At 35.4% G+C, this 24,239-nt stretch overlaps 3 protein-coding genes and 1 long non-coding RNA gene across 4 annotated transcripts; 1 reads left to right on the plus strand and 3 right to left on the minus strand.

Moving 5' to 3' along the window:
- Window positions 1-4,619: 4,619 nt before the first annotated feature.
- LOC148152437 (uncharacterized) lies at window positions 4,620-19,138 on the minus strand. The gene is made up of 8 exons (XM_088003592.1): window positions 18,564-19,138; window positions 15,817-16,433; window positions 14,195-14,878; window positions 8,649-10,446; window positions 7,730-7,906; window positions 6,689-6,865; window positions 5,446-5,492; window positions 4,620-5,143 (listed from the first exon to the last, which is right to left on the minus strand). Exons 1-8 carry the CDS (start codon window positions 19,136-19,138, stop codon window positions 4,620-4,622), a joined length of 4,599 nt encoding a protein of 1,532 aa, XP_087859718.1.
- On the plus strand, window positions 11,740-13,161 carry LOC106922358 (uncharacterized). Its single transcript, XR_015762259.1, has 3 exons — window positions 11,740-12,170; window positions 12,269-12,331; window positions 12,596-13,161. It is a non-coding gene; the product is annotated as an uncharacterized LOC106922358 (long non-coding RNA).
- A 508-nt stretch (window positions 19,139-19,646) lies between the features above and the next one.
- LOC148152438 (protein NLRC3-like) lies at window positions 19,647-20,590 on the minus strand. Its single transcript, XM_088003593.1, has 3 exons — window positions 20,587-20,590; window positions 19,832-20,464; window positions 19,647-19,687 (listed from the first exon to the last, which is right to left on the minus strand). Exons 1-3 carry the CDS (start codon window positions 20,588-20,590, stop codon window positions 19,647-19,649), a joined length of 678 nt encoding a protein of 225 aa, XP_087859719.1.
- A 489-nt stretch (window positions 20,591-21,079) lies between these two features.
- On the minus strand, window positions 21,080-23,949 carry LOC148152439 (protein NLRC3-like). The gene is made up of 2 exons (XM_088003594.1): window positions 23,919-23,949; window positions 21,080-21,741 (listed from the first exon to the last, which is right to left on the minus strand). Exons 1-2 carry the CDS (start codon window positions 23,947-23,949, stop codon window positions 21,080-21,082), a joined length of 693 nt encoding a protein of 230 aa, XP_087859720.1.
- Window positions 23,950-24,239: the final 290 nt, after the last annotated feature.

Raw genomic sequence — 24,239 nt, forward strand, 5'->3', positions numbered from 1 at the left:
AATTGTAATTCTGACTAGTCATAATTACGTTCGAGATATCTTAAATTATAATTACGGATGACTGACCCTTCCAATGACGAATCCGGTGACGTAATTTGAGATATCTTGAAAGGAATTTTGACTAGTCAAAATGTAATTGAAGATATCTTGAATTATTATTCTTACTAGTCAAAATGTAAAACCAGATATCTTAAATTACCATTCCGGATAGTCAAAATGTAGTTTTGTCTAGTCAAAATGCATTTTTAGATATCTGGAATGTAATTACGGATAGTCAGACGAAACTGAATTTATGGTAAAACGGCCTGCCATAGTAAGATATCTCTAACTCACTTAGAGATATCTTAAAAGGAATTTTGACTAGTCAAAATTACAATTCAAGATATCTTTAATTTAGTTTTGTCTAGTTATTATTTGCTTTTAAGATATCTATAATTTAGTTTTCACTAGTCAAAACTACATATCTCCTATCCAAAAATACATTTAAGATATCTTGAATTATGGAGTACTTAGAGATATCTTTAATTACAATTATGACTAGTCAAAACCAAAATCGAGATATCTTGAATTTACTTTATGACTAGGCATAATTTAATTGTAGATATCTGAAATGTGTATTTCAGATAGTCAGTAATTCATTGTAGATATCTTGAATTGAAGTCTCCATACGAGTCAATGGAAACTCGGACGTCATTTCGACTAGTCAGAATGTAATTGATATCTCAAATAGTTATTTTGTCTAGTCGAAATATAATTAGAGATATCTTAAATCGCTAAAACGTCTAGTCACAAAACAATTTGAGATATCTGGAATGTAAGGGCGGTAAATCTGAATTTATGTTAAAACTGCTTGCCATCACTCTGATTGTTATTTTCTTAGCTTAGCTAACATTTTCATGCTATGTTTTCTAATGAGAGAGAACCGCTGTTAGAGGGGAAGTGTATTAAAGACCAGGAGATTTTGTGAGGAAAGGTCAGTCAGGATCAGAGCTGGAGCTGCTGTTCTTCAGTCTTCTGTTTCACAGCTTGTCTCCACAATGTCAATGTTTAACTATGCTGTGAAGATGCCACAAGTCGATGCCCCAACATGCTGAATATATATTTTTTTTCATAATGTGAAGGAATCAAGATATGCATTTTTGTATTACGTTGTTACATAATTTCTCTTTTATTCTTGACTTTAGCCTGTGTCAACCAGGATGCCTGGATGGGCTGCTCCCAGCAGACTGAACTCCTGCCTGTGCCCAGTGTTCCAATATAATATAAATAAATCTGTGTTTTATTTCACACTTTTTTTTCTTTCACTTTTTGTGTATTTTTAAGTGAAATATCTCAATATGAAGAACTAAGGCATTAAGACAGCTTATATAACTAAATACAAATAATTTAATCTATTAGACATGTTTCATAAATTGTCTATGTTGTCCACAGAACAGATGACATATAGTGTAATAAATATTGACTAATTTTATGGGGTTCCATTTGTGTCAAAAATAAGTAAAAGTCATATGTGTAGATGTTGTTGGTCTATGTTGTTGCGATGTGTCTTTGGTAGATGTCTATGGTCTTAATGCTTTATGGATATGTCAATGTTGCATGTACATGTTGCAAATGTAGGTGATGCATATGTTAATTGTTGCATATGTCTGTGTTGCATATGTGTTCGCTGCATATGTAGATGGTGCATATGTTATGTCTCTAGCTGCATCATGGTTATTACTCACTGTCATCTTGTCAATTCATCTGCAGTAAAGCAGTGAACCCTTCACAGTTGTTTTTTGATGCTAGTGCCCCCTGTTGTTTTTATTCCATTTTAGCATTTTTTTTTATGTTTATCAATTTTTTTTGTTTAAATTTAGTATTTTTCTTCAATATGTGACATATTGACTCAATAGCAGTGTGAAATTGTTCTACTAAAGTGTGTAGGTTAGGTACACTCATTCTTACTCCATTTTAAGTTTAAAATGGAGTAAGAAAATAAAAATGAGTGTGCCTCATCTATAGACTTTAGTAGAACAATTTCACACTGATTTTGAGTCAATGGGGCACATGACTTGGAAACTATTGAAGAAAGCATTATGTTATTTAATATTAAAATAATGTAAAATATTGAATATAACTTATAATATTGAAAGACCTGCGCACTCTTTTATGCATGAAGCCCCGGTTTTCACACTAAAACTTGGAGTACTGACAAATTTAGAAAAGTGTGGCACACAAAATATTTCAGATGTATAAAGTGATTGTGCAAATGCTTGTTTGAACAGTACCATGTTCAGCCGGGATTTAAAGGCACAGAGTCCTTTGAGTTTGGAATGTGGAAGTTTATTTTAAATGGTAGAATCATGTGCAGAAGTTGTACATTTACAGAATAGAGATGCTTTCTGTCTGTAGTGGCGATTGTTTGCCAAGCCAAACATCCGATAAAAGTTCCATCAAGCCACTACTAAGGCAATGGGGTCAAGTGTCTCTACGCAGGCAAAAGAAGGTTCAATGTCCAAACTTGTAGATTGTTCTGGATGGTTTATTTTCCCATTTCAGCAAGCAATTACAGAGTTAAAACTGTCATTTGTTCTTTCTGCTACCTCTCTTGCTCTGGTAAAAACCATTGGCCCCAAACCCAAATGCCTGCTGGTCCTACCAGGCCCCTACACTTGTAGAAAGTGGACCAATTGACCTTTCTTCCTGTCTTACTTAGAAAATAAATAAGAAAAATAATAAAACAAAAAATAAATAAAATCAACAATTAACCTACAAATAAACTCTGTAAATAATAATAAAAAAATCTAAAATAACAAAATTCAAATGGATAAAGAAATAAAGAACAAATAGCTCCCAACACTGTCCATAAAGGCGCATTCACAAAGTGGGTGACTCGACTGAAGGATGACTGCAGATGCACCGGTAACGCACAGCTCTTTAAGTTTTGCTCAGAGCACCAGGACGATCAGTCCAGGGAATCTAAATGCTAATAAACCATCAATATGATCTCTGATCAATCGCTCCCTGAGAATCCTTCCATTGGCGATGTTCTCCATCAGAGCCAAAGTGCTCCACAACTACGCGGCTCACCTTTGCGCTGTTACTTAAATTCATGTGATTTTATACACACCTTGATCACCTTAAAAATAATCAAATTGTTTTGGCATTAATATGCTGATGCAAAACAGTTTTTTTTTTGTGAGAATGAAATTACCTCATGTATGCATTTAATGCGCTTCAGCTCCCAGACTGATGCGTTACATCCTTATGTGACAAAAACTGAGGGAAAGTACTATTTACATTCGAGCGGGGTTTTCACATACTTTTTTTATTTTCTTTATTTGGTGTGCATGTTAGGTTGTTTTCTGAGGATAAATGCGGTTCAGTTTAAACAATAAAATATTAAACATGGGAAAAAAAACATCGTGTTTGATTCTTGGTCTAAATAACACTGAATGTCGCCAGATTTCAGTGTATTTAGGTGAGTTTTGACGCTTTGCAGTTTGATATTGTTCACAGGAAAAGTTTGGAAAAAGGTGTGCGTATATTTACGCAAAGTAAATTTTTATACATGCAGACTTGTGCGCAAAATATGGTGCTGCACATTTTTTTGTGAGTACACACGCTTTATACATGAGGGCCCAGGTCTTCAAAAATTAACATTTGTGTAAGTGAAATTTAGCTTTAATAATGAATAAATTGACAAAGAAACCTTTTGAATTCATTTTTCCCCTTTGTTGTAACCCAATCAAGACATTTTATAAATATAACTGAAAGCCTGATAATATTTTTGAGTCAACATACAAAAATATTGCCAAAATACTTTAGAATGAGGACACAACCAGAACAATTGAGTGACAGACTGGGCAAATAGTCCATGGCCCAGATCCTGTTTTTTGTCCATTTCAGGGTGGCAAAGTCTATCCATATTTTTTGAAAAGATACATGTCTCTAGTTAATATTTTGGTATTTGGTATTACCTGTTAGAGTCTAGAATTTACAGGGGTTTTCTGTGTGCGCAATGACCTGCACATGTAGTTTTATAGTAGAAACACTTCACTGCAGCTATTTAGACAAACCACATTCACAAGATAAGAAAATGTCATTCAAGGATAGCTTCAGTTTGAAAGGAGACACACAGGCATGGTCTGCAATTCATATTTTTATTATGCTCATTATCACTTTCAGCTTTTTACATGACCCTGCATGTTTTAGTTTTACTTTCACACTGAAGGTTATTTGTGATTTTTGGCTTCATTATTTCACAGAAATAATGAAGGTTACAGGTTACATTTTTGTTTAATCCAATTTATTTTTTGCATAGATTTAAATGCTAGACTTAAACCCATTGGTTTCCTAAGTACAAAAACATATTATTGCATCTTTCTTGATGTTTAATGTTTTCTCAATATACACTGCATATTGGAGTTAGTTGTGTGTTTGAAATAATCTCCTTCTTTATCATTAATAAGTTTAACAAATTTCCCAGATTATTTCTTTAAATAGTGAAGTAGCAAAAAGCAAAAACGCAACAGAAAACATGTGCTCTTAATGTAAAATAATACAGAATACGCTGACATAAACTACTGAAACAACAGCTAAAACTAAAATGTTTGCATTTATTTTAAAAAAAAAGATTATATTTCACACAAAGTTACAGAGCCTTTCTGAAACCAGAAACCTGCAAAGAGCTCCTTTGTGAATTTTGCATAGAAGGTGTGAATCAGACTCAGCCCTCCAGATGACACATTAAAATAACTCAGTGTACCAACCTTCCAGTCAAGCAATACTCCTATTTTTTGACACGGTGTAATCCTAACATTGAGTCGATCCGTCCCATGTAAGGCAATGCATTCAGTCTTGGAGCATAGCAAACTCCAGGACCAGTCATTGCAGCCCAGACCACCAGAACTGTCCCATTCTCTACCCACAGTTTTATACGCCACTGCAATGCCAACCTTGCCTGTCCATTCCACTTCCCAGTAGCAGATGCATTTTAGACTCTCCTCACAAAGTACCTGGGTTCTCTTAAATCTGCCCTCATTTTCTGGTTGTGCAACCCTGTTGCCCATACTGAGTATAGTTTTTGCTTCTTTGTTGTTTTCTGATAGAAGAAGCCGTTTGCTTGCTGTTTTTCCATCAAGTTTTAGATCAACAGCATCTGACAAAAAAAAGCATTAAATGTAATTTGGTTTAATTGAAGAGCAAAGTAGACAAAACAATGAATAAGGGGAAAATAAGTCAATCATTTTTGGAAAGCATAGGAGGGTTTGTAAAAAATTAATGGATAATAATAATAATAAAAGCATTGTGGTGCAGCTGTAGTGGTCAGTTTGCTGGGTTTAAAGTGAAACTCTTCTTGAATTTCTTTCTTCTACCTAATCTGTGGCCAGTTTATCATACCAGTAAGATATATGAGAACTGCTAGGGCTTATGTTTGGCTTAGACTTTGTTCTTACTTACATTTTTTCATCCCAGTCTTTAACCGATGTGGTCCATTATACTCAAAACTGTTTAAAAGAAAAAAAAAACATGTTGAATAAATTCATACTTTTTTATGTTTAAGAGGATTTTTGGTGTTTGACATATTGGATAAAAACTGTGTGAAAGTGACTTGTATTTTTGTATCTATTTTTACACTTACCTGTCACTTTATTAGATACATCTCACAAGCAAAATGTTGGAAACCATGTTATCTTTAGAACAGCCTTTACTTTTAATGGCATTGATTCAACAAGATGACAGAAACATTCTTCCAAGTTCTTTGTCCATATTCACATGAATGCTTCAAACAGTTGCTGTAAATGTGTTTGCTACACATCCATTAGATTGTGTTCTGCTGACAGTTCAAATGGAGTCAACTGACCGACATGTTCAGAAAAGTATTTTGATATGATTTGAGCTTTGCATCACATTGTAGGCTTCTACCTAGCTCAGTGTTTCTCAACCCTCGTCCTCACCGCCCCCCATCTGCATGTTTTAGATGTGCCTCTATTCCAGAACAGCTGATTCAAATGATTGCATGACCTTCAAGTGCTGCAGAAGCCTGTTAATCACCCAGAGATACAATTCAGGTGTGTGGCAGAAGGGAAATACCTAAAACAAGCAGGACAGGGGGGCGGTGAGGACCAGGGTTGAGAAACACTGACCTAGCTGGAAGTAGATATGTGAAGTAGATGGATATTATCAGAAACAATTCTATTTTTGTCAGCTGGGCCATGAATTTGAGCCATGCTCAGTTGAAACTTTACCCCCTTCTCCACCGATGTGACTTTAGAAAGGTCTTTCAGTTGGGCCTTATATTTATTATCAGTAGTAGTTGTTACTGAGTGGCTCACCTTTTGTGGTACACATGACAAATTAAGTAGTTTCTTCACTAGATATGATGCCAGGTCCAGTTGAGTGAAGCATGACTGAGCAAGTCACATTTTCCTTAGTATAAAGACATGGCTTACTCAAAAAGCCAACAGAACATATTATTCTAAGTACTAAAGCAGGTGAATAGTGGTTCTGGTTGATTGCTGGTTTATTCATTTGTTATTATTATACATTTTACTTCAAAACTTATGGTGAAGTTCTTGACTGAAGTCTAAATATTTATCCTATACTTCATGTCTGATAAGTGAGGTAAAATAACTTTAAGTTCTTCATCTTACACTAAAATGTTAGTTCCAACAGAAAACCAGACATAATAATTTTAACGTACCACAGTGCTTTCAGCTTTTGAGTTGGATCATTAGCGATGGCCTTGAGCACGCTCATTCCATTATCTCCACAGTGATTGTAACTCAAATCAAGCTCTCTTAGCTTGGAGTCTTTATTAGAGTTAAGAGCTGAAGCAAGGAAGCCACAGCCTTCCTCTGTCACCTGACAGCCTGATAACCTGGGCACAAACATAGACAAGACATGTTAATGCATTTGCTAGACTCATTAAGTCCTTCAAACCTGAAACAATGCTCTAACTCTGGAAGAAGAAATTAATGCTTTGCCATACAAGTTTGTTTAAGTCAGATTCCCCCCACCCCCCCTATTCTTACTACATATCTCAGGAAAATTTTTTGAATCAAATGTTAATTTCCCAAAGTCAGCTTTAGGAACGTGAGTGTACTAAAGGTATTGGATTATATTTAAAATTTAATCACCAGCAGGTTTGAAATGAAACTAAATGATATTTAATGATAATATCAAACATCACAAAAGTTTTTTTTTTCTTTTTTTTCCACATTTTTCATGTAAATGTTTAACCCTTATTATTTCACAGACAGCTGGGCCTTCAAAAGCTATGTACATCCCAAAGTTCCCTTTGAATGTGATATGGATTATCAAATGACAACTTTGATGCATTTCTACTTGCAAGAAAAATAATTGACTGGTTATTTTATTGTCACCGTCTTAAAATAATGACCTAAGTAAAATTTTTTCCACAAAATTGATTTTTGCAAAAATAAATAAATAAACAAAATAAATAAAAAAACAAAAAATTGATAAAATAAAAATCAACACCTCTTTATTGCCAAAATATGATGGAGGCCAAAAAATAATTTTGGCAGAAAAGTCACTTTAGTCATCATTTTAGGACGTTGACAATATTATTTACAATGTACGTATTACAATCCAAAACAAAAGCCATTATTTGCAAAATTTTATTAAAATATTGGAGGAATCCTTCACAATCAGCAAAGTAATAAATGCAACTCACTTCAATGGGATTCTGAACAACTGCCTTTAAATTCAAAATAATACTTACTGCAGAACTTCCAGTTTACAGTCTAGACTCCTGAGTCCTCCAGCCAGCTGCTGTACTCCTGAATCCAGCAGATCATTATGACTCAGGTCCAGTTCTGTGAGATTTGAGGAAGCAGAACTGAGGACTGACGATGTCAGACCGCTGCAAGACATTTCGGAGAGCTCACACCAGCTCAACCTGTAAAGACAAATATAATTAGACACACTAATGAACAGAATATTGCCACAACCTTCTTGGAAGATCAAACAAAATTTGTATTGTTTTTGCATTTTTCTAAGCTCTATCCAACCGTTAATACGTTGTATGTACAGTGCTGTAAAAAAATTATTCCCAAATATTTCGTCTTGCTATTTTGTCACACTTGAATATTTTAAATCATCAAACAATTTTTTTCCACAACACAACACCCCCCCCAAAAAGCATGAAAGAAATTCTCAAATTAACATGACATTTACACCTATGATAAATCCCCCCCATATTCTCATATCAAATAAAAACAAATTCAGATCATATTTCAATTACTAAGACAAGAATTTGAACGTCATTGTAATAATGGTAGGCATATTTCATTCCATGTTTGTTTTGTTTTGTTTTCTTTTTTTTTTTTTAGGATTTTTTAGATCTTGTGGCCTTTATTTGACAGGAAATTGACAGGAAACCTGTGACGGAGATGTTGAGTCTGGGTCTACATAGCCCAGGGGTAGAGCATGGGTTGCACGATCTACACCTGTGGCATCGCCATGCCCCATATTTTATGTAATGTTGACTTATGAAAATATTCTGTTTGTAGTGGATTAAACAAAAAATCCAAATATTCAATTCACTTTTACAAAAAACAGATGAATAAGAGTCTTATTGTCAAAAAGAGTTAATTATAAATGCTAAAGTATTCAGAAAGCATTGTCTGTAAAATACTTACAAAGCAGTTCTGGAGACGTTGACCACTGGCAGCATTCCCAGAAGAACTTTCTCAGATTTCATGTATTTCTTGAGGTCAAAGACTTCAAGTTTTTCTTCTGATGTCAACAGCACATAAGTCAGAGCTGACCACTGAGAGCTGGTGAAATTTTCAAAGGTTCTTGTGTCTGACTGGAGGAATTTCTTGATTTCTTGAACAAGGGAGTTGTCATTCAGTTCATTTAAACAGTGAAAAAGATTGAGATTCTTCTCTGAATCACTGATGTCCTCTCTGATTTTTTGTTTGATGTATTCAACTGTTTCATTGTAGGTTTGTTCATAGTTTTCAGTCTTTTTCAGCAGCTCCTGGAGCAGAACTTGATTAGTTTCCAAAGAGAGTCCAAGCAGGAAGCGGAGAAAAAGGTCCCACTCCCCATTTTTGCTTTCCAAAGCCTTGTCCACTGCTTTCTTATAGAACTCTGATGCAGGCATGGATGAGGTTCTTGAAGTGGATTCGCTGAACAGATTTATACCCGTGGTGCTGAATGTGTGGAAAACATAGAGAGCTGCCAGGTACTCCTGGACAGTCAGATGGACAAAGCAGAACAAATTCTGTGGGTACATGTCACTCACATGTCGCTTGATCTTAGTAAACAACCCAGAGAAGACTACAGCTTCTGTGATGTCAATATCAAAGTCTGTCAGGTTTTTTTCATTAAAGAGTAAATTTCCATTCTCTATACCCTCAAAAGCCAGTTTCCCGAATAACAGGACTGTTTTCTTATTTCTGGTGTTCCAACAGGAATGGGACTCTCTAGATTTACTTTTGCCATGTTTACTGTACTTCACATTAGCTTGTCTGCATTGGAGCAAAACAAAGTGTGTGTAGATGTCAGTCAGCGTCTTGGGAAGCCCGTCGTCTTGATTCCGGTGAACAATGTCCTCCAGAACCTTTGAGGTGATCCAGCAGAAAACAGGAATGTGACACATGATGAAGAGACTTCTTGACTGCTTCACATGTCTCAGGATGTTTTCAGCCAGCTCCGTGTCACTGAACTTCTTCCGGAAATACTCTTCTTTTTGTTCATCATTGAATCCTCTCACTTCTGTTGTTCTGTCAATTTTTTCAGCAGGGATGTTGTTGGATGCTGCAGGTCGAGAGGTGATCCATATTTGAGCGTTAGGGAGAAGATTTCCCTGGATGAGATTTGACAGCAAAACACTCACAGAACCTTGCTTTTTGACATCATTCCATATTTTTTCTGGTTTGAATTCCAGATCTAGGCGACATTCATCGAGACCGTCCAAGACAATCAGAATCTCGTACTTGTCATAGTCGGTTATTTCGGAGGTCTTCATGGCTGGATAGAGCTGATGAATCAGACCCTCAAAACTGTGTTCTTCCTCTTTTCTAAGATTCAGCTCTCGGAAAGGAAGTGGAAAAGTAAAGAAAATGTTTTTTGAGGCCGTGCCCTCTGCCCAGTCCAGGATGTACTTCATCGATGCGAATGTTTTCCCGATGCCAGCCACTCCAATAGTTAACACAGTTTTAATGTCGGTGTTAAGCTGTGATGGTTTGAAGATGTCACAATACTTGGTAGTTGTTTCTTCTTTCTCTTGTTTAAACTTTGCATCTTGAACCTGTCTTAACTCATGCTGAGCATTCACCTCTCCTCTGTCCCCCTCTATAATGTAAAGGTCTGTGTAGATATCTTTAAGTAGAGCAGAGGTCTTCTCCTGATCGATCCCTTCAGATACGTAGGTAAAATATTCCTTCAGTTGGGCTTTTAGTTTCCGTTGGCTCGCAAAATCAGGTTTCTCTGCAAATAAAGAAATAATAATTTTGAACATGAATTATTGTTTTGTTGTAGAAATTATGAAAATATATTCAGACATGCTTGTTCAACACTTGTATATAAAATTGGAACTCGGATTAATTCTCCACAGGATGGCACATTTGAATGATTACAGCTTTGGTTTAGCAGAAAATTTAAAGATTACATCGGACCAAAAATATTTCATAAAGTGTGTAGTCTATATATATATGCAAGCATACAACTGAAAAAAATTGAGTGGAAGGAAAAGTGAAATAGTAAAATATGCAGATGCTACAAGGATAACTGATTGAAAAGCTAACCCAACTTAAGAGTTTCAGGGAGATTAACGAGGCATGGACTACAGCTTCTCTTTTGTCAGGAGTCTTGTCTTAGCAAAAGAGAAAAAGAAGTCAATGTTCCAAAGTCCTGTAAATTTTGTATTTCATTTAAAAATTAGTGTCTCAGATTTTGAGGTAATAGTTGAAAGACACATAATATGTTGGATGAGGTTCAGGTTGAGAACTTTGACTGAAATAATGGTCGTTCATAGGATCACACCAGACTTATTAAGATGAAGCTGAACAGAGAATTAAACTGATCAACGGGTATTGCCACATGATAGTCTGTACGAAGGTTACTGGTTGTAAGCATCCCATTTTTTTTGTCATTATGGCACTGCATGATGATCAAATCAAAGATCAATAATTGAAGGTGGTTATGGTTGATTTCATGTGTAAATTCCAATGTTGGTTCTATGGCAGCATAAAAACGTGCTGCAGTAGCTGCAGTATGTACATTTAATCTTATGCTAATGTTTATTTTTAAGCATTTTCCTGAATATGTTTGGAAATAGCAATCTGTGGACAACCAGCTTTTGTAGTGATGACTTTTTGAGGCTTCTCTTCCTTTTTAATACAGGAGTGTTATGTCATAGCCATGTATCTCCAAATGTCCAAATGAATCATGGGGAAAACTGCTGAGCTTTATTGAAGTTTCACAAATGAACTAAAAGTTTTAAAAGTCTTAAAATTGGCTTTAGATATTCTACTATTAGAGCAGAATAATCTTGTTCAGGTTTGAAGAGTCTTGGTGTTATAGTTTTTTTAGCTAGAGAAGATGAAAGATGTTGAAGGTGCTGAAAAATTATTTGGAATCACCCATTACCCATTTTCCGAATTGGAAGCTGCAATCAGAAATGCACTTCAGCTTCATGTCTCTTTGCATGTGCATAATTTTCTTATCTGGGACATCTGTAGACCACAGAAAACATAAATTGTCCTCCATGTCCTTTGTTTATGTAACCCACATAAAATGTGGATGCCTCTTTAAGACACTGAGGTTAGGAAAGCTAGGTGGTCTACCTAGCCAATAGGAAGTTTAGTTTCCAGTGAGTTTGGACCAATCAGAATTCAGACTGCCGCTGCAAGACCCGCCCTTCCGCAGCATCGAGTGTGTAAGCGAGAGAGATCCGAAAACGATTAAGCTGGGCAGCGTGAGAGTCTCTGTTTTAAAACAGTTATCCAACTAAACAAACGCTTTCCCAGATCATCCGACTTCTAAGCTGGATGCGTGAAGTGGAAAGAAAAAGGAAAAGGAAAGACAAGTTAACTTTTTCTGCTGAACACCGTTAGAGCTGACTCGTTAGCTCTAACGGCCAACGGCTACTAGTTTAGCCCTAACGGCTACTAGGCTGACGGTTTAAGTTCATGTTCTCCGTTCAGTTGAAGGTAAAACCTAATTTATATTATATTCTTACTTTGTTCACAATTAAAGCTCATATTATCAAGGTTAAAGCAAGAAAAATATGCCTTATTACACTATCTAGTGCCTCACGGGTCCGGACTGAGAGCCACCATATTGTTGTCCCTAACGTGTCGCATTGAGATCGGTGAGCATATTCTGTGCCTTTCATTTGGGTTTTTGTTCTGTTTATCACATTTTTTGTTGAATAATATTGTTTATCTGAACTATTTGATTATTAAAATGTAAACTTTTACTGATTTTGGATAAAATGTAATGTTTAATATTGTTTGAAGAAATGCTTTTGTAATTTACAGTAATTGATGTCAAATATACAGAAACATGATTTAAGGATTAAAGCTAGAACAGCTTAATAAAATCCTATGATTCTGCTGGTCCTGTCTGTTGACAGGTCAGGTTTTTTTGTTTATACTGGATTGTTCCTGAGTTGGATTCCTCCTGTGACTTTGATGGCGAGCCTTCCCACCTGGACTTAGAAAGAACTGGATTCCTGGATTCCTTCTTTCCCATTTGGAGTCCTGCTGCACCCCACGGTGTGGTAGGCCGGTACCACTCACATCTTCACACACAGTTAGTTATGAGTGAGACCACTGACTGACATTTTTCTTTTTATTGTTTAATCCTGGAATTTCTGATCTCACCTTTTGGACTGGTTTTTATTTGGTACTTTGTAACAAACTGCTGTGTAGGAAATTCTCCTCATGTGAATGGTGTGGAGTTGAACCTAATTGGAACTGGAACTGATTGATCTGTTGCCTATTACAATTTAGAATTCAGATTACCAGGGTGCACCCAAAAGATTCAAAACTGAGAACTAGCACTTGGCCAAGTATTTGTATTATTTTTTTTTGTATTTTATTGTGTGTAATTTTATTTTCATAATTGTGTGTCTTGTATAACTGTTTGTTAATTTCATGGTTTATGTCACTAAAGCCAGTTGTTTTTTTTTAAAATTCATTTAACTGCCTTTGTGTGTCATTTAAACACCCCACTATGCTCCGATAGTCGAACCTATTGGCCCATTCATCTAATATATAAAATACCCTTCTCATCTGTGTTACATTTAGACTCCACCAGGGCTGCCAGCATTGCAGACACTATATAAACACGCCTTTCCACCCAAAAGAGGGACTTGCGATTTTTCAAAAAGTTTCTAGGATCTCGAGAGAGTTTTTTGGGATCTTGGGAAAATAAATTGGGATTACCTTTTTTTTTTTTGTTTGTTTGTTTTTTTTACCCTCTCTCCTTGTCCCCTGACTGGCTCTGTAAATATCCTCTTTCAGTTGCAAGTACTTTTTGATATAATTTGATTCAAGGTTCCTTGAGATGCAGATGATGGTACTTGTAATGTGGATGGGAGTCCAGTGTGGTAGCAGGACTAGGACTGGAAGAGTGAAGCTAACAATGTGTGCATTGGATTGTTAAAGGCATGAGCTGCCGAAATCAAAGCAGCAACTCATACTTTTTCAAATAAACCCTGTTCAACTTGACCACATCTGTGGTACTGGTGAAATTGCAATATACATAAAATAGTGCCATAGTTTTCTATTCAAAATTATTTTTACAACGAACATTTTTTTTTTTTGTTCAGTGGGTATCAGTGTATTTGTTTGGCATATTTGTCCATTTTTCTTTACAAACACTGTTTCTATATATTTAATTATCACAACATAAAATGCAGAAAATACTTTTGACATTCTGGTGTGTATCACTGGGGTTGGTAGGTACAGGCTTGATTTTAGTGCTTGACTGGCTGTTTTATTGTTTGTTATTGCTAGTTATTTTATGCATAAGTCAACCAAAAATGGGATTTAATTTTAGTTTCTTCCTACTGATTAAAGCTACAGAGTGCTGTTTAACACACAATTCAAAGATCAGTTATTGGATCATTAACTTAACTGTTGAAAATTTGAATCAAACTGACAATCTTACAACTTGCAGGAAATTGCTCTCTTTTGATAAAAGGTCTTTGTAATAACTATATTCTCACCTCGAATTTGGGTCTTCATGTTGACATACTGATCAGGGACCTTCTTTGCAGCTGGGGGTCTGGAAGTTATCCAGATTTGGGCTGTAGGAAGCAGTTCTCTTTTAATGAGGCTTGTCAGTAGCTCATCCACTGTGGCTGGTTTTCTGACATTGGTCACCGTCTCATTGTTAAAGTTTAGGGGATTTTTATATCCATCCAGTCCATCCAAGACAAACACAAGTTTAAACTGTTCATAGTTGGAAATTACTACTTCTTTGGTTTCCTTGAAGAATTGATTGAGAAGTTCCACAAAACTGGTTTTCTTTTTATTTGAGTTGAGTTTTGACAAGTCAAATGGAAAAATAACTTCCACTTTATCTTTACCTTTAGTTTTATTTTCGGCCCACTCTCTAACAAATGTTTGTACATGGAAGGATTTTCCGATGTTCATTTCTCCAATAGTCAACACAGTCTCAATTTTCTTTTCTTGTTTATCACGGAAGATGTCATTATCTCTGATCTTTGATTTTACTGCAGTCCTTTTATTTTTGTTATCATCAGTAATGGCATCATCACAGATTTCTAAAACAATGTGCTCAGTTTCTATTTGGTTTGGATGATTTACTTCATCTTGGCCTCTTGGAATTTCACAATTAAATTTATTTTTCAATTTTGAAACCAGCTTCTGTCGTCGAGCCAAGGTCTCTAAACAGAAAGAAAATTACAGTAATCATGATCATGTATAGACTGACTATTTTGTTGCTAAAGTAATGTGTTTTCCAGTACCAAAACATACAAATATTTTACAAATGTCAAAAATTGTGAACATTTATTTTGTACCATTTCTACAGTTTAATGTTCTTTTAATACAAAAATTCTACAAAAGTCCCACATGAAGATTCATTCTAAAGAAATGATGATCAAATAACCATATTTTCTAGTTACAACAAATGTTTTGAGCAGTTAATGTTGTCTTCCGTTTTGGAAAAATGTCACGTGTAGAAATGGAATAGGACACTATAATAAAATATGTCTCTAATTTAAGGTAAAATACTGGCAGCTGTTGTTACCAGGATTTTACAGCATTTACTGAGGAAAATCCTTATGATGTGATTTTTTTTTTCTTAAATATGTTTTACATCTGCACTCTATGACTTTTTTTTTAAAAGGATCAATCTTGTGAAGTCCTGAGGCCTGAGAGATGATAGAAAAAGTAACATATATTTTTATGTTTTACAGTAATAAGTGTGAGTTCACAAAATAAATTGGCCACAAAAACATTCTACTTCTTGATTTTACAATATTCTAAGCCAATATTTTCCTGATAAATTATGAATTAAAAATGAAGTCATGAATTTCATGACAAATATTTTACCTTTTTATGAAATTTAATCTCTGCTAACTTACTTTTTTGACTACTTATCAATTTCTAAATAGTAACTCTTTACAACATCCTTGCATTCATATAATGCAAAACTGAGCAGAATCATCATTGGTGTGCTTATCAATTGAGTCTTTTACCAAAGTGTAAATAAAGTAATACTGTGAAAGACCTAATCATTTACTATGACAGGATGCAGTATAAATAATTTCCAACAAAAAGTAGATGAGGTGCTATATTTGTTTTAACATTACTCTCTTACCTCGACATTCTGTAACTTGTTCAATATATCCATCAGGAATCTTGTCAACTCCTGAGGGCTGAGAGATGATCCACAGGAGAGCTTTGGGAAGCAGCTTTCCTTTGATGAGGTTTGTTAGGATCACGTCCATCGATGCTGCCGTCTTTATATCTGTGAGCTCAATGTCTTTGTCAAAGTCTAGAGTGAAGTTGCATTTGTCCAAGCCATCAAGAACAAAAGCTACTTGGCACTTGTCATAAATAGAAACTCTTGGTCTCTTGGTATCACTGAAGAAAGTATCAATTAGGTTTTCCAAAGTTTGTGACTCTTCTTTCCTTGCATTCAGCTCACTAAACTGAAGTGGGATTATGATGTCAATGTTTTTGTTGGAGTTTCCTTTAGCCCAGTCTGACATGAATAACTTTGTTTGAAATGTTTTGCCGATACCAGCTTCTCCAACAGTCAGAACTGTTCGCACAGTCTTTTTCTTTGAGTCAGTAAATATGTAATTGTAGCCGTTTACCAGTTTATCTCCATGTTTCTTGTTTTGGTGTATAGTGTAGAGTTCTGTATCAGTTTCCATTTTGTTCAGCTCTCTGAGGTTTGAAGTCAAGATCTTTCTGCAGGCCTCTGTAAACCTGGGTTTGGCATTGATCTCTAGATCATATAGACAAAGTATTTGTTAGGCTTAGCAAAAAGAGTGATGGATTAGAAAAAGTAGCATATATTTTTATGTCTTATTATAATAATTGGTATTTGAATACATAATGTAGCCACAAAAAAAAATTCACTTCTTGATTTTGAAGTATACTTAACAAATATTTTGCGCATAAATGAAGTCATAAATGTAACTATAAAATACAAATCTCATGTGGCAAAGTGGTAAATAGCAGCACTTTACACTACATTCAGAGATTCACCAATGCATATATATATTCACAAACTGATCCTGGTAAGCTACAAAACAAAATCAAGCAGAATTATTGGTGTGCTTATCAATTGAGTCTTTTTCTAAAGTACAACTAAAGAGATGAAATACCTCGACATACTGTTTCTTAGTAAATATAATTTTAATGAATCTCAAGTCAGTCAAGCAATCAGCTTGTTGTTGGTTGTCATATTAGGTGATTCTGGTTTAAATCAGAAAATGTGAAACTGATAGTTCTACAGACACTGTGAAAGACCTAATCATTCACTATGACAGGATGATGTAGAAACATTTTCCAACAAAAAGTAGATGAGGTGCTTCATTTGTTTTAACATTACTCTCTTACCTCGACATTCTGTCTTTTGCTGAATATATCCACCAGGAATCTTGTCAACTCCTGAGGGCTGAGAGATGATCCACAGGAGAGCATTGGGAAGCAGCTTTCCTTTGATGAGGTTTGTTAGGATCACGTCCATCGATGCTGCCGTCTTTATATCTGTGAGCTCAATGTCTTTGTCAAAGTCTAGAGTGAAGTTGCATTTGTCCAAGCCATCAAGAACAAAAGCTACTTGGCACTCGTCATAAATAGAAACTCTTGGTCTCTTGGTATCACTGAAGAAAGTATCAATTAGGTTTTCCAAAGTTTGTGACTCTTCTTTCCTTGCATTCAGCTCACTAAACTGAAGTGGGATTATGATGTCAATGTTTTTGTTGGAGTTTCCTAGAGCCCAGTCTGACATGAATAACTTTGTTTGAAATGTTTTGCCGATACCAGCTTCTCCAACAGTCAGAACTGTTCGCACAGTCTTTTTCTTTGAGTCAGTAAATATGTAATTGTAGTCTTTAACCAGTTTATCTCCATGTTCCTTGTTTTGGTGTATAGTGTAGAGTTCTGTATCAGTTTCCATTTTGTTCAGCTCTCTGAGGTTTGAAGTCAAGATCTTTCTGCAGGCCTCTGTAAACCTGGGTTTGGCATTGATCTCTAGATCATATAGACAAAGTATTTGTTAGGCTTAGCAAAAGAGGTGATGGAATAGAAAAAGTAGCATATATTCTTATGTTTTAATGTAATAAGTGGGATTTGACTAAGTAGCCACACAAAATATTCTACGTTTTGATTTTAAAATATTCTCAACACATATTTTCCCATAAAATATGAAATAATAAATCAAGTCATAAATATAACTATAAAGTACAAATCTCAAATTTGTACTTCATAAAATTTGGAATTTGTACTTTATCTTTGCCATTTTTCTGTACTCTAAAATACAAGTACTATCTCTGTTTAATTGCTCTGTTGTTCTTTTTTGTAGGTTTCTGTAAAGTGCAGAAGCCTACAGTTTACACCCTTGCATACACATGCAACACACACACACACACACACACACACACACACACACACACACATATATATATATATATATATATATATATATATATATATATATATATGTGTGTGTGTGTGTGTGTGTGTGTGTGTATGTGTATTCAAGGATGTATATGTATTCACACACTGATGGTGATAAGCTACAAGGCAAAACCAAGCAGAACATCATTGGTGTGCTACCAATTAAGACTTTTACCACAGTGAAGTAAAGAGATGAAATACCTTGACATTCTGTCTCTTGGAAAATATAATTTGAATGAATCTCAAACAAGTCAAGCAATCACTTAGTTGTTAGCAATCATATTAAATGTTTAAATCAGAAAATGTGTAAATGAGAGGTTTGCAGATACCGTGAAAGATCTAATGATTTACTATGATTAGGTCATAGTAAATCATTAGATCTACAGAAACAGGAGATCATGATCGATTAAATATATAGGTATTTGTTTTAACATTGCCCTCTTACCTCGACATTCTGTAACTTGTTCAATATATTCACTGGGAATCTTGTCAACTCCTGAGGGCTGAGAGATGATCCACAGGAGAGCATTGGGAAACAGCTTTCCTTTGATGAGGTTTGTTAGGATCACGTCCATCGATGCTGCCGTCTTTATATCTGTGAGCTCAATGTCTTTGTCAAAGTCTAGAGTGAAGTTGCATTTGTCCAAGCCATCAAGAACAAAAGCTACTTGGCACTCGTCATAAATAGAAACTCTTGGTCTCTTGCTATCACTGAAGAAAGTATCAATTAGGTTTTCCAAAGTTTGTGACTCTTCTTTCCTTGCATTCAGCTCACTAAACTGAAGTGGGATTATGATGTCAATGTTTTTGTTGGAGTTTCCTTTAGCCCAGTCTGACATGAATAACTTTGTTTGAAATGTTTTGCCGATACCAGCTTCTCCAACAGTCAGAACTGTTCGCACAGTCTTTTTCTTTGAGTCAGTAAATATTTCATTGTAGTCTTTAACCAGTTTATCTCCATGTTTCTTGTTTTGGTGTATAGTGTAGAGTTCTGTATCAGTTTCCATTTTGTTCAGCTCTCTGAGGTTTGAAGTCAAGATCTTTCTGCAAGCCTCCGTAAACCTGGGTTTGGCATTGATCTCTAGATCATATAGACAAACAAAGTATTTGTTAGGCTTAGCAAAAGAGGTGATGGATTAGAAAAAGTAGCATATATTTTTATGTCTTATTATAATAATTGGTATTTGAATACATAATGTAACCACAAAAAAAATCACTTCTTGATTTTGAAGTATTCTAAACAAATATTTTGCGCATAAATGAAGTCATAAATGTAACTATAAAATACAAATCTCATGTGGCAAAGTGGTAAATAGCAGCACTTTACACTACATTCAGAGATTCACCAATGCATATATATATTCACAAACTGATCCTGGTAAGCTACAAAACAAAATCAAGCAGAATTATTGGTGTGCTTATCAATTGAGTCTTTTTCTAAAGTACAATTAAAGAGATGAAATACCTCGACATTCTGTTTCTTAGTGAATATAATTTTAATGAATCTCAAATCAGTCAAGCAATCAGCTTGTTGTTGGTAGTCATATTAGGTGATTCTGGTTTAAATCAGAAAATGTGAAACTGATAGTTCTACAGACACTGTGAAAGACCTAATCATTCACTATGACAGGATGATGTAGAAACAGTTTCCAACAAAAAGTAGATGAGGTGCTATATTGGTTTTAACATTACTCTCTTACCTTGACATTCTGTCTTTTGCTGAATATATTCACTGGGAATCTTGTCAACTCCTGAGGGCTGAGAAATGATCCACAGGAGAGCTTTGGGAAGCAGGTCTCCTTTGATGAGGTTTGTTAGGAGTTCATCCATCGATGCTGCTACGTTCATTTCGGTCAGTGTTCTGTTCTTTTTAAACTCAAGAGGAAACTGACAGTTTTCTAAACCATCTAGGATAAAGACTGTTTTGGACGTATCAAAAGGAAAAACATCTGTATGTTCTTCACAGTTGAGGATTTTTTTCAGCAAATATTTCATGCTTTGAACTTCATCTTTTCTTGCATTTAGCTCACCAAAATGAATTGAGACAATAAAGTCAATCATTGAGCTGGACTTTTGTTTTACCCAGTCAACCATAAACATTTTAGCATATGTTTTACCAATTCCTGCCACTCCTTCTGTTAACACAACACGTACATCCTTCTCTGCCGTAGTAAATAAATCTGTGATGGATTGAACAATTTTAACAGGATTTTTCTTGTTTTTAGGTTTCACAATGAGTTCAGAATCAAACTCCCCAGCTTCCAGATCACTTTCCTGTTCAGCCGATATCATTTCTCTGCTGTGCTCCAATATTCTGTTATTGGCACTGTTTCCTAAAAGAGAAAACACACAAGAGGGACTATAAACTTAAGTTAAGACAGCAAAAGGTGTATTTGTGTGAGTGCAATACCATCTCCACCCAGCTTGCACGTGCCTCACAGAAAATCAAGCACACCCATCTTTCTCACTCAGGCCTTCAGGAGCCTATAAGGCAACTCAGCACACCTGTGTTTGAAACAATCTCCACAAACAAAGACCTCATCTTCAAGCTCCTGCAGAAACACCACTGGTAGGAACTGAACTTTAAACCTGCATTCGGAGGACCTAGCTGGCTTTACAAAAATGGATTTATGAAAGTAGTTTATTTTGTTTATTTTTTGATGACTTAAAAGTAATTTGTAATTTGTTTGTTTGTAGGTTTTCAACCTGCTTGGGTGTCATGTATTGGAAAGTACAGTGATTCAAAAGAAAAAAGAGAAAAGATGACACTGATGACACTTAAAATAAAAAGATGACACTGAGAAGAGTTGGTCCTGGGTTTCTTTGATGGGACCAAGCCCTTTTCAAGTTTGGGCAGAAGCTAAGGTGATTTGTAGAGGTCAAAAAACTTGACATTCACTATGACAGGATGATGTAGAAACAGTTTCCAACAAAAAGTAGATGAGGTGCTATATTGGTTTTAACATTACTCTCTTACCTCGACATTCTGTCTTTTGCTGAATATATTCACTGGGAATCTTGTCAACTCCTGAGGGCTGAGAGATGATCCACAGGAGAGCTTTGGGAAGCAGGTCTCCTTTGATGAGGTTTGTTAGGAGTTCATCCATCGATGCTGCTACGTTCATTTCAGTCAGTGTTCTGTTCTTTTTAAACTCAAGAGGAAACTGACAGTTTTCTAAACCATCTAGGATAAAGACTGTTTTGGATGTATCAAAAGGAAAAACATCTGTATGTTCTTCACAGTTGAGGATTTTTTTCAGCAAATATTTCATGCTTTGAACTTCATCTTTTCTTGCATTTAGCTCACCAAAATTAATTGAGACAATAAAGTCAATCATTGAGCTGGACTTTTGTTTTACCCAGTCAACCATAAACATTTTAGCATATGTTTTACCAATTCCTGCCACTCCTTCTGTTAACACAACACGTACATCCTTCTCTGCCGTAGTAAATAAATCTGTGATGGATTGAACAATTTTAACAGGATTTTTCTTGTTTTTAGGTTTCACAATGAGTTCAGAATCAAACTCCCCAGCTTCCAGATCACTTTCCTGTTCAGCCGATATCATTTCTCTGCTGTGCTCCAATATTCTGTTATTGGCACTGTTTCCTAAAAGAGAAAACACACAAGAGGGAATAAACTTAAAGAATACAGTGACATAGTACTCCGAATGCGTCTATGTGTTTTCAATATATAGGAAATCTCTCAAGTTTGCACATTTTTATCACAGTAGCAGATACTGATGTTTATCGTAAACATTTGAGCTGCAGTAAGTAAGTTTATTATGAATCACTATGTCATGACAGTATAACATGAGACGGATAATATAAGACACAGATACAGCTTCTCATCCTTCTCCTGTGGTCCTGCTGTCATCTGCACAAATACACTGCTCTGTAAGAAACAACCAATCAGGGTCAGGAGGAAGGTTTTAATGCTGTCAATCACCTTTGTGTACACACTACTCACTCTCTGTCACTTTCTCTCTGCTATGCTACAGTTGGTTCACCACAACAGAGCCCGCCAGCCTACCTGAAAGAGTGAGTTGTTTCTCTGCCATTAGCACACTGAGTGTGACCGACAGCGCTAAGACACTCCTCCGTGCTCTGATTAGTTGTTTTTGACCAGGAGTGGCACATTTCTCAGCATTGGGAGAAGGTGGAGGACATTGATCTTTCCACAGATTATCTGTCTAAACTCTATGTATTTTGCTTCTGCACCACAAGCCACTTCTTTAATTATAAATTAAAGAAGCGGCTCATTTCATTTGAACATTTTTGCTAAATATAATAATATGCCTATTCTGCATATTTGCTACATTTTGTCTTTGGCTCCCAAAGTTTAGTGTGTCTCAGTGTTCTGCTGGGTTTTGGACAAAAGAAAGAGAAAGGATATTGCCATTTATTCTGTCTTCACTGAAAATAAAATACTACACATTTACAACCCTGCTTATTGAGCCCTGTGAGCCTAAGCATTTACCAGCCTACACTTGTTTCCCTCACTTGACCTTTATGAAATGAGAACATCTTTGCAATTCATGCTAGAATGCCATATCATCTAAAACCTTCATGTAGCACAGTATTAGAAATTACATAGTAAAATAAACCTTTCAAAGTGTAGAGAGGGTCCACTGGAGATGTTACAGATCTCTGAATATTCACTGGGCTGGAAAAAAAATACATTTAGACAGCAAGTGTTTACTAAAAACCATAGGAAGAATTATTTACCACATATAATGTATGAAAAAAACTTTAAAATAAATTTGTGAGATTTTGGCTTGATGTATTAATTATTACATTGATTATAACAGAAAAGGTAACAGAAAAGATGAAAGATCAGCTACTAATGGTGTAAGTTAAAGCCATTTCTGTTATCAGTTATTTACCCTTTAAGTTTTTTGAGGTTGGAAGCCCAATTTAAAACGGGTGTTTCGTTCAGTTAACCAATCCATCCTAGAAGTTAAGATTGCTACTTGTAATGCAAATTCATTCATCACTTGTAAATTTTGCTTGGACTAGTAAGTTTCACCTGTCATCTCAACTGCAAATCTGACAAATCATCCTAATGTTTGCGTTATTTTCTTCTTGTCTTACCAAGCACTGAATTTTAACAAATCAAACTGTTAACTGTGTACATCACCACAGATTTCATCATTATATCAAAAGCATTTAGATCCAAAAAGAGGATGAGACAACATATGTATAAAATTCACAGATTTTATAAAGTCTTGGTAAGAGGGGCCATAAAGGGTTCAAAAATGTATATCTAAATAACAGCTATACAGATATACTTGGTACCGATGATCAAGATCATATACTTAGTCCATGTCTTCATCATGATTATGATGTGGCTGTGGTTTGTATGCTATATCAATGAAATACATATTCCACATTAACTGGTGATATTTTGGTATTTTGTTATGGGTTTTCTATACAGTATGTTTTTAACTGCTCTGTATTACGGTTCTGAAGATTTCAGAGATATTGTTACACTGAGGGCAGCCAGACTCATTTATTAATGATCAGTCAGTTGTGTTAGTAGCAGATTACACATTGATTATTTACAGACTTCATCATGAAGTCTCTAAATAATCAGACGCCATATAATATTGTAACAAGTGCACTTAATACATATTTAATGATCAGTCAGTCAATTGCTACAGTTAATGAAACACTGTTTTGTAGATTTTCATTTTCTTATCTATGCTGGGGAAGATTCAGTGATAAATTGCTTTCCTTCATTCTTGAACTTGCTTTCTGTAGTTAACAAGTTTTCTCATCCATTACCTTGCTTCTTCTTCAGAGGTTTCTGTTTCATCATTGGGACTTTCATTTTCCTCAAAGGTACTGCTGTGTGCTTCTGAAGATGCCGTCTGGATGTTGGAGCCACTGTAAACAAAAGTTGTGCTTTTAAAAATGGGAAAACACCTCAACAGTTTTGTGTCATAAGGTACATTTTAATAAATAAGCCCTACTACTTTTGTTTAACCTCCATAGAAACTTGGCTGCAGACTGCTTTAAAGATTAAAAAGGCTCAAAACTTCAGAGGAGAAGTTTTGAGTACAAGAGTTACAAGTTTTGAGAAGAAAGACATGAAATCCTGCTTTC

This window comes from Poecilia mexicana, unplaced genomic scaffold (genome assembly GCF_051168715.1).
Source record: "Poecilia mexicana isolate PSO_F unplaced genomic scaffold, ASM5116871v1 ptg000001l_8944092_9101238_+_RagTag, whole genome shotgun sequence".
Lineage (NCBI taxonomy): Eukaryota > Metazoa > Chordata > Actinopteri > Cyprinodontiformes > Poeciliidae > Poecilia > Poecilia mexicana.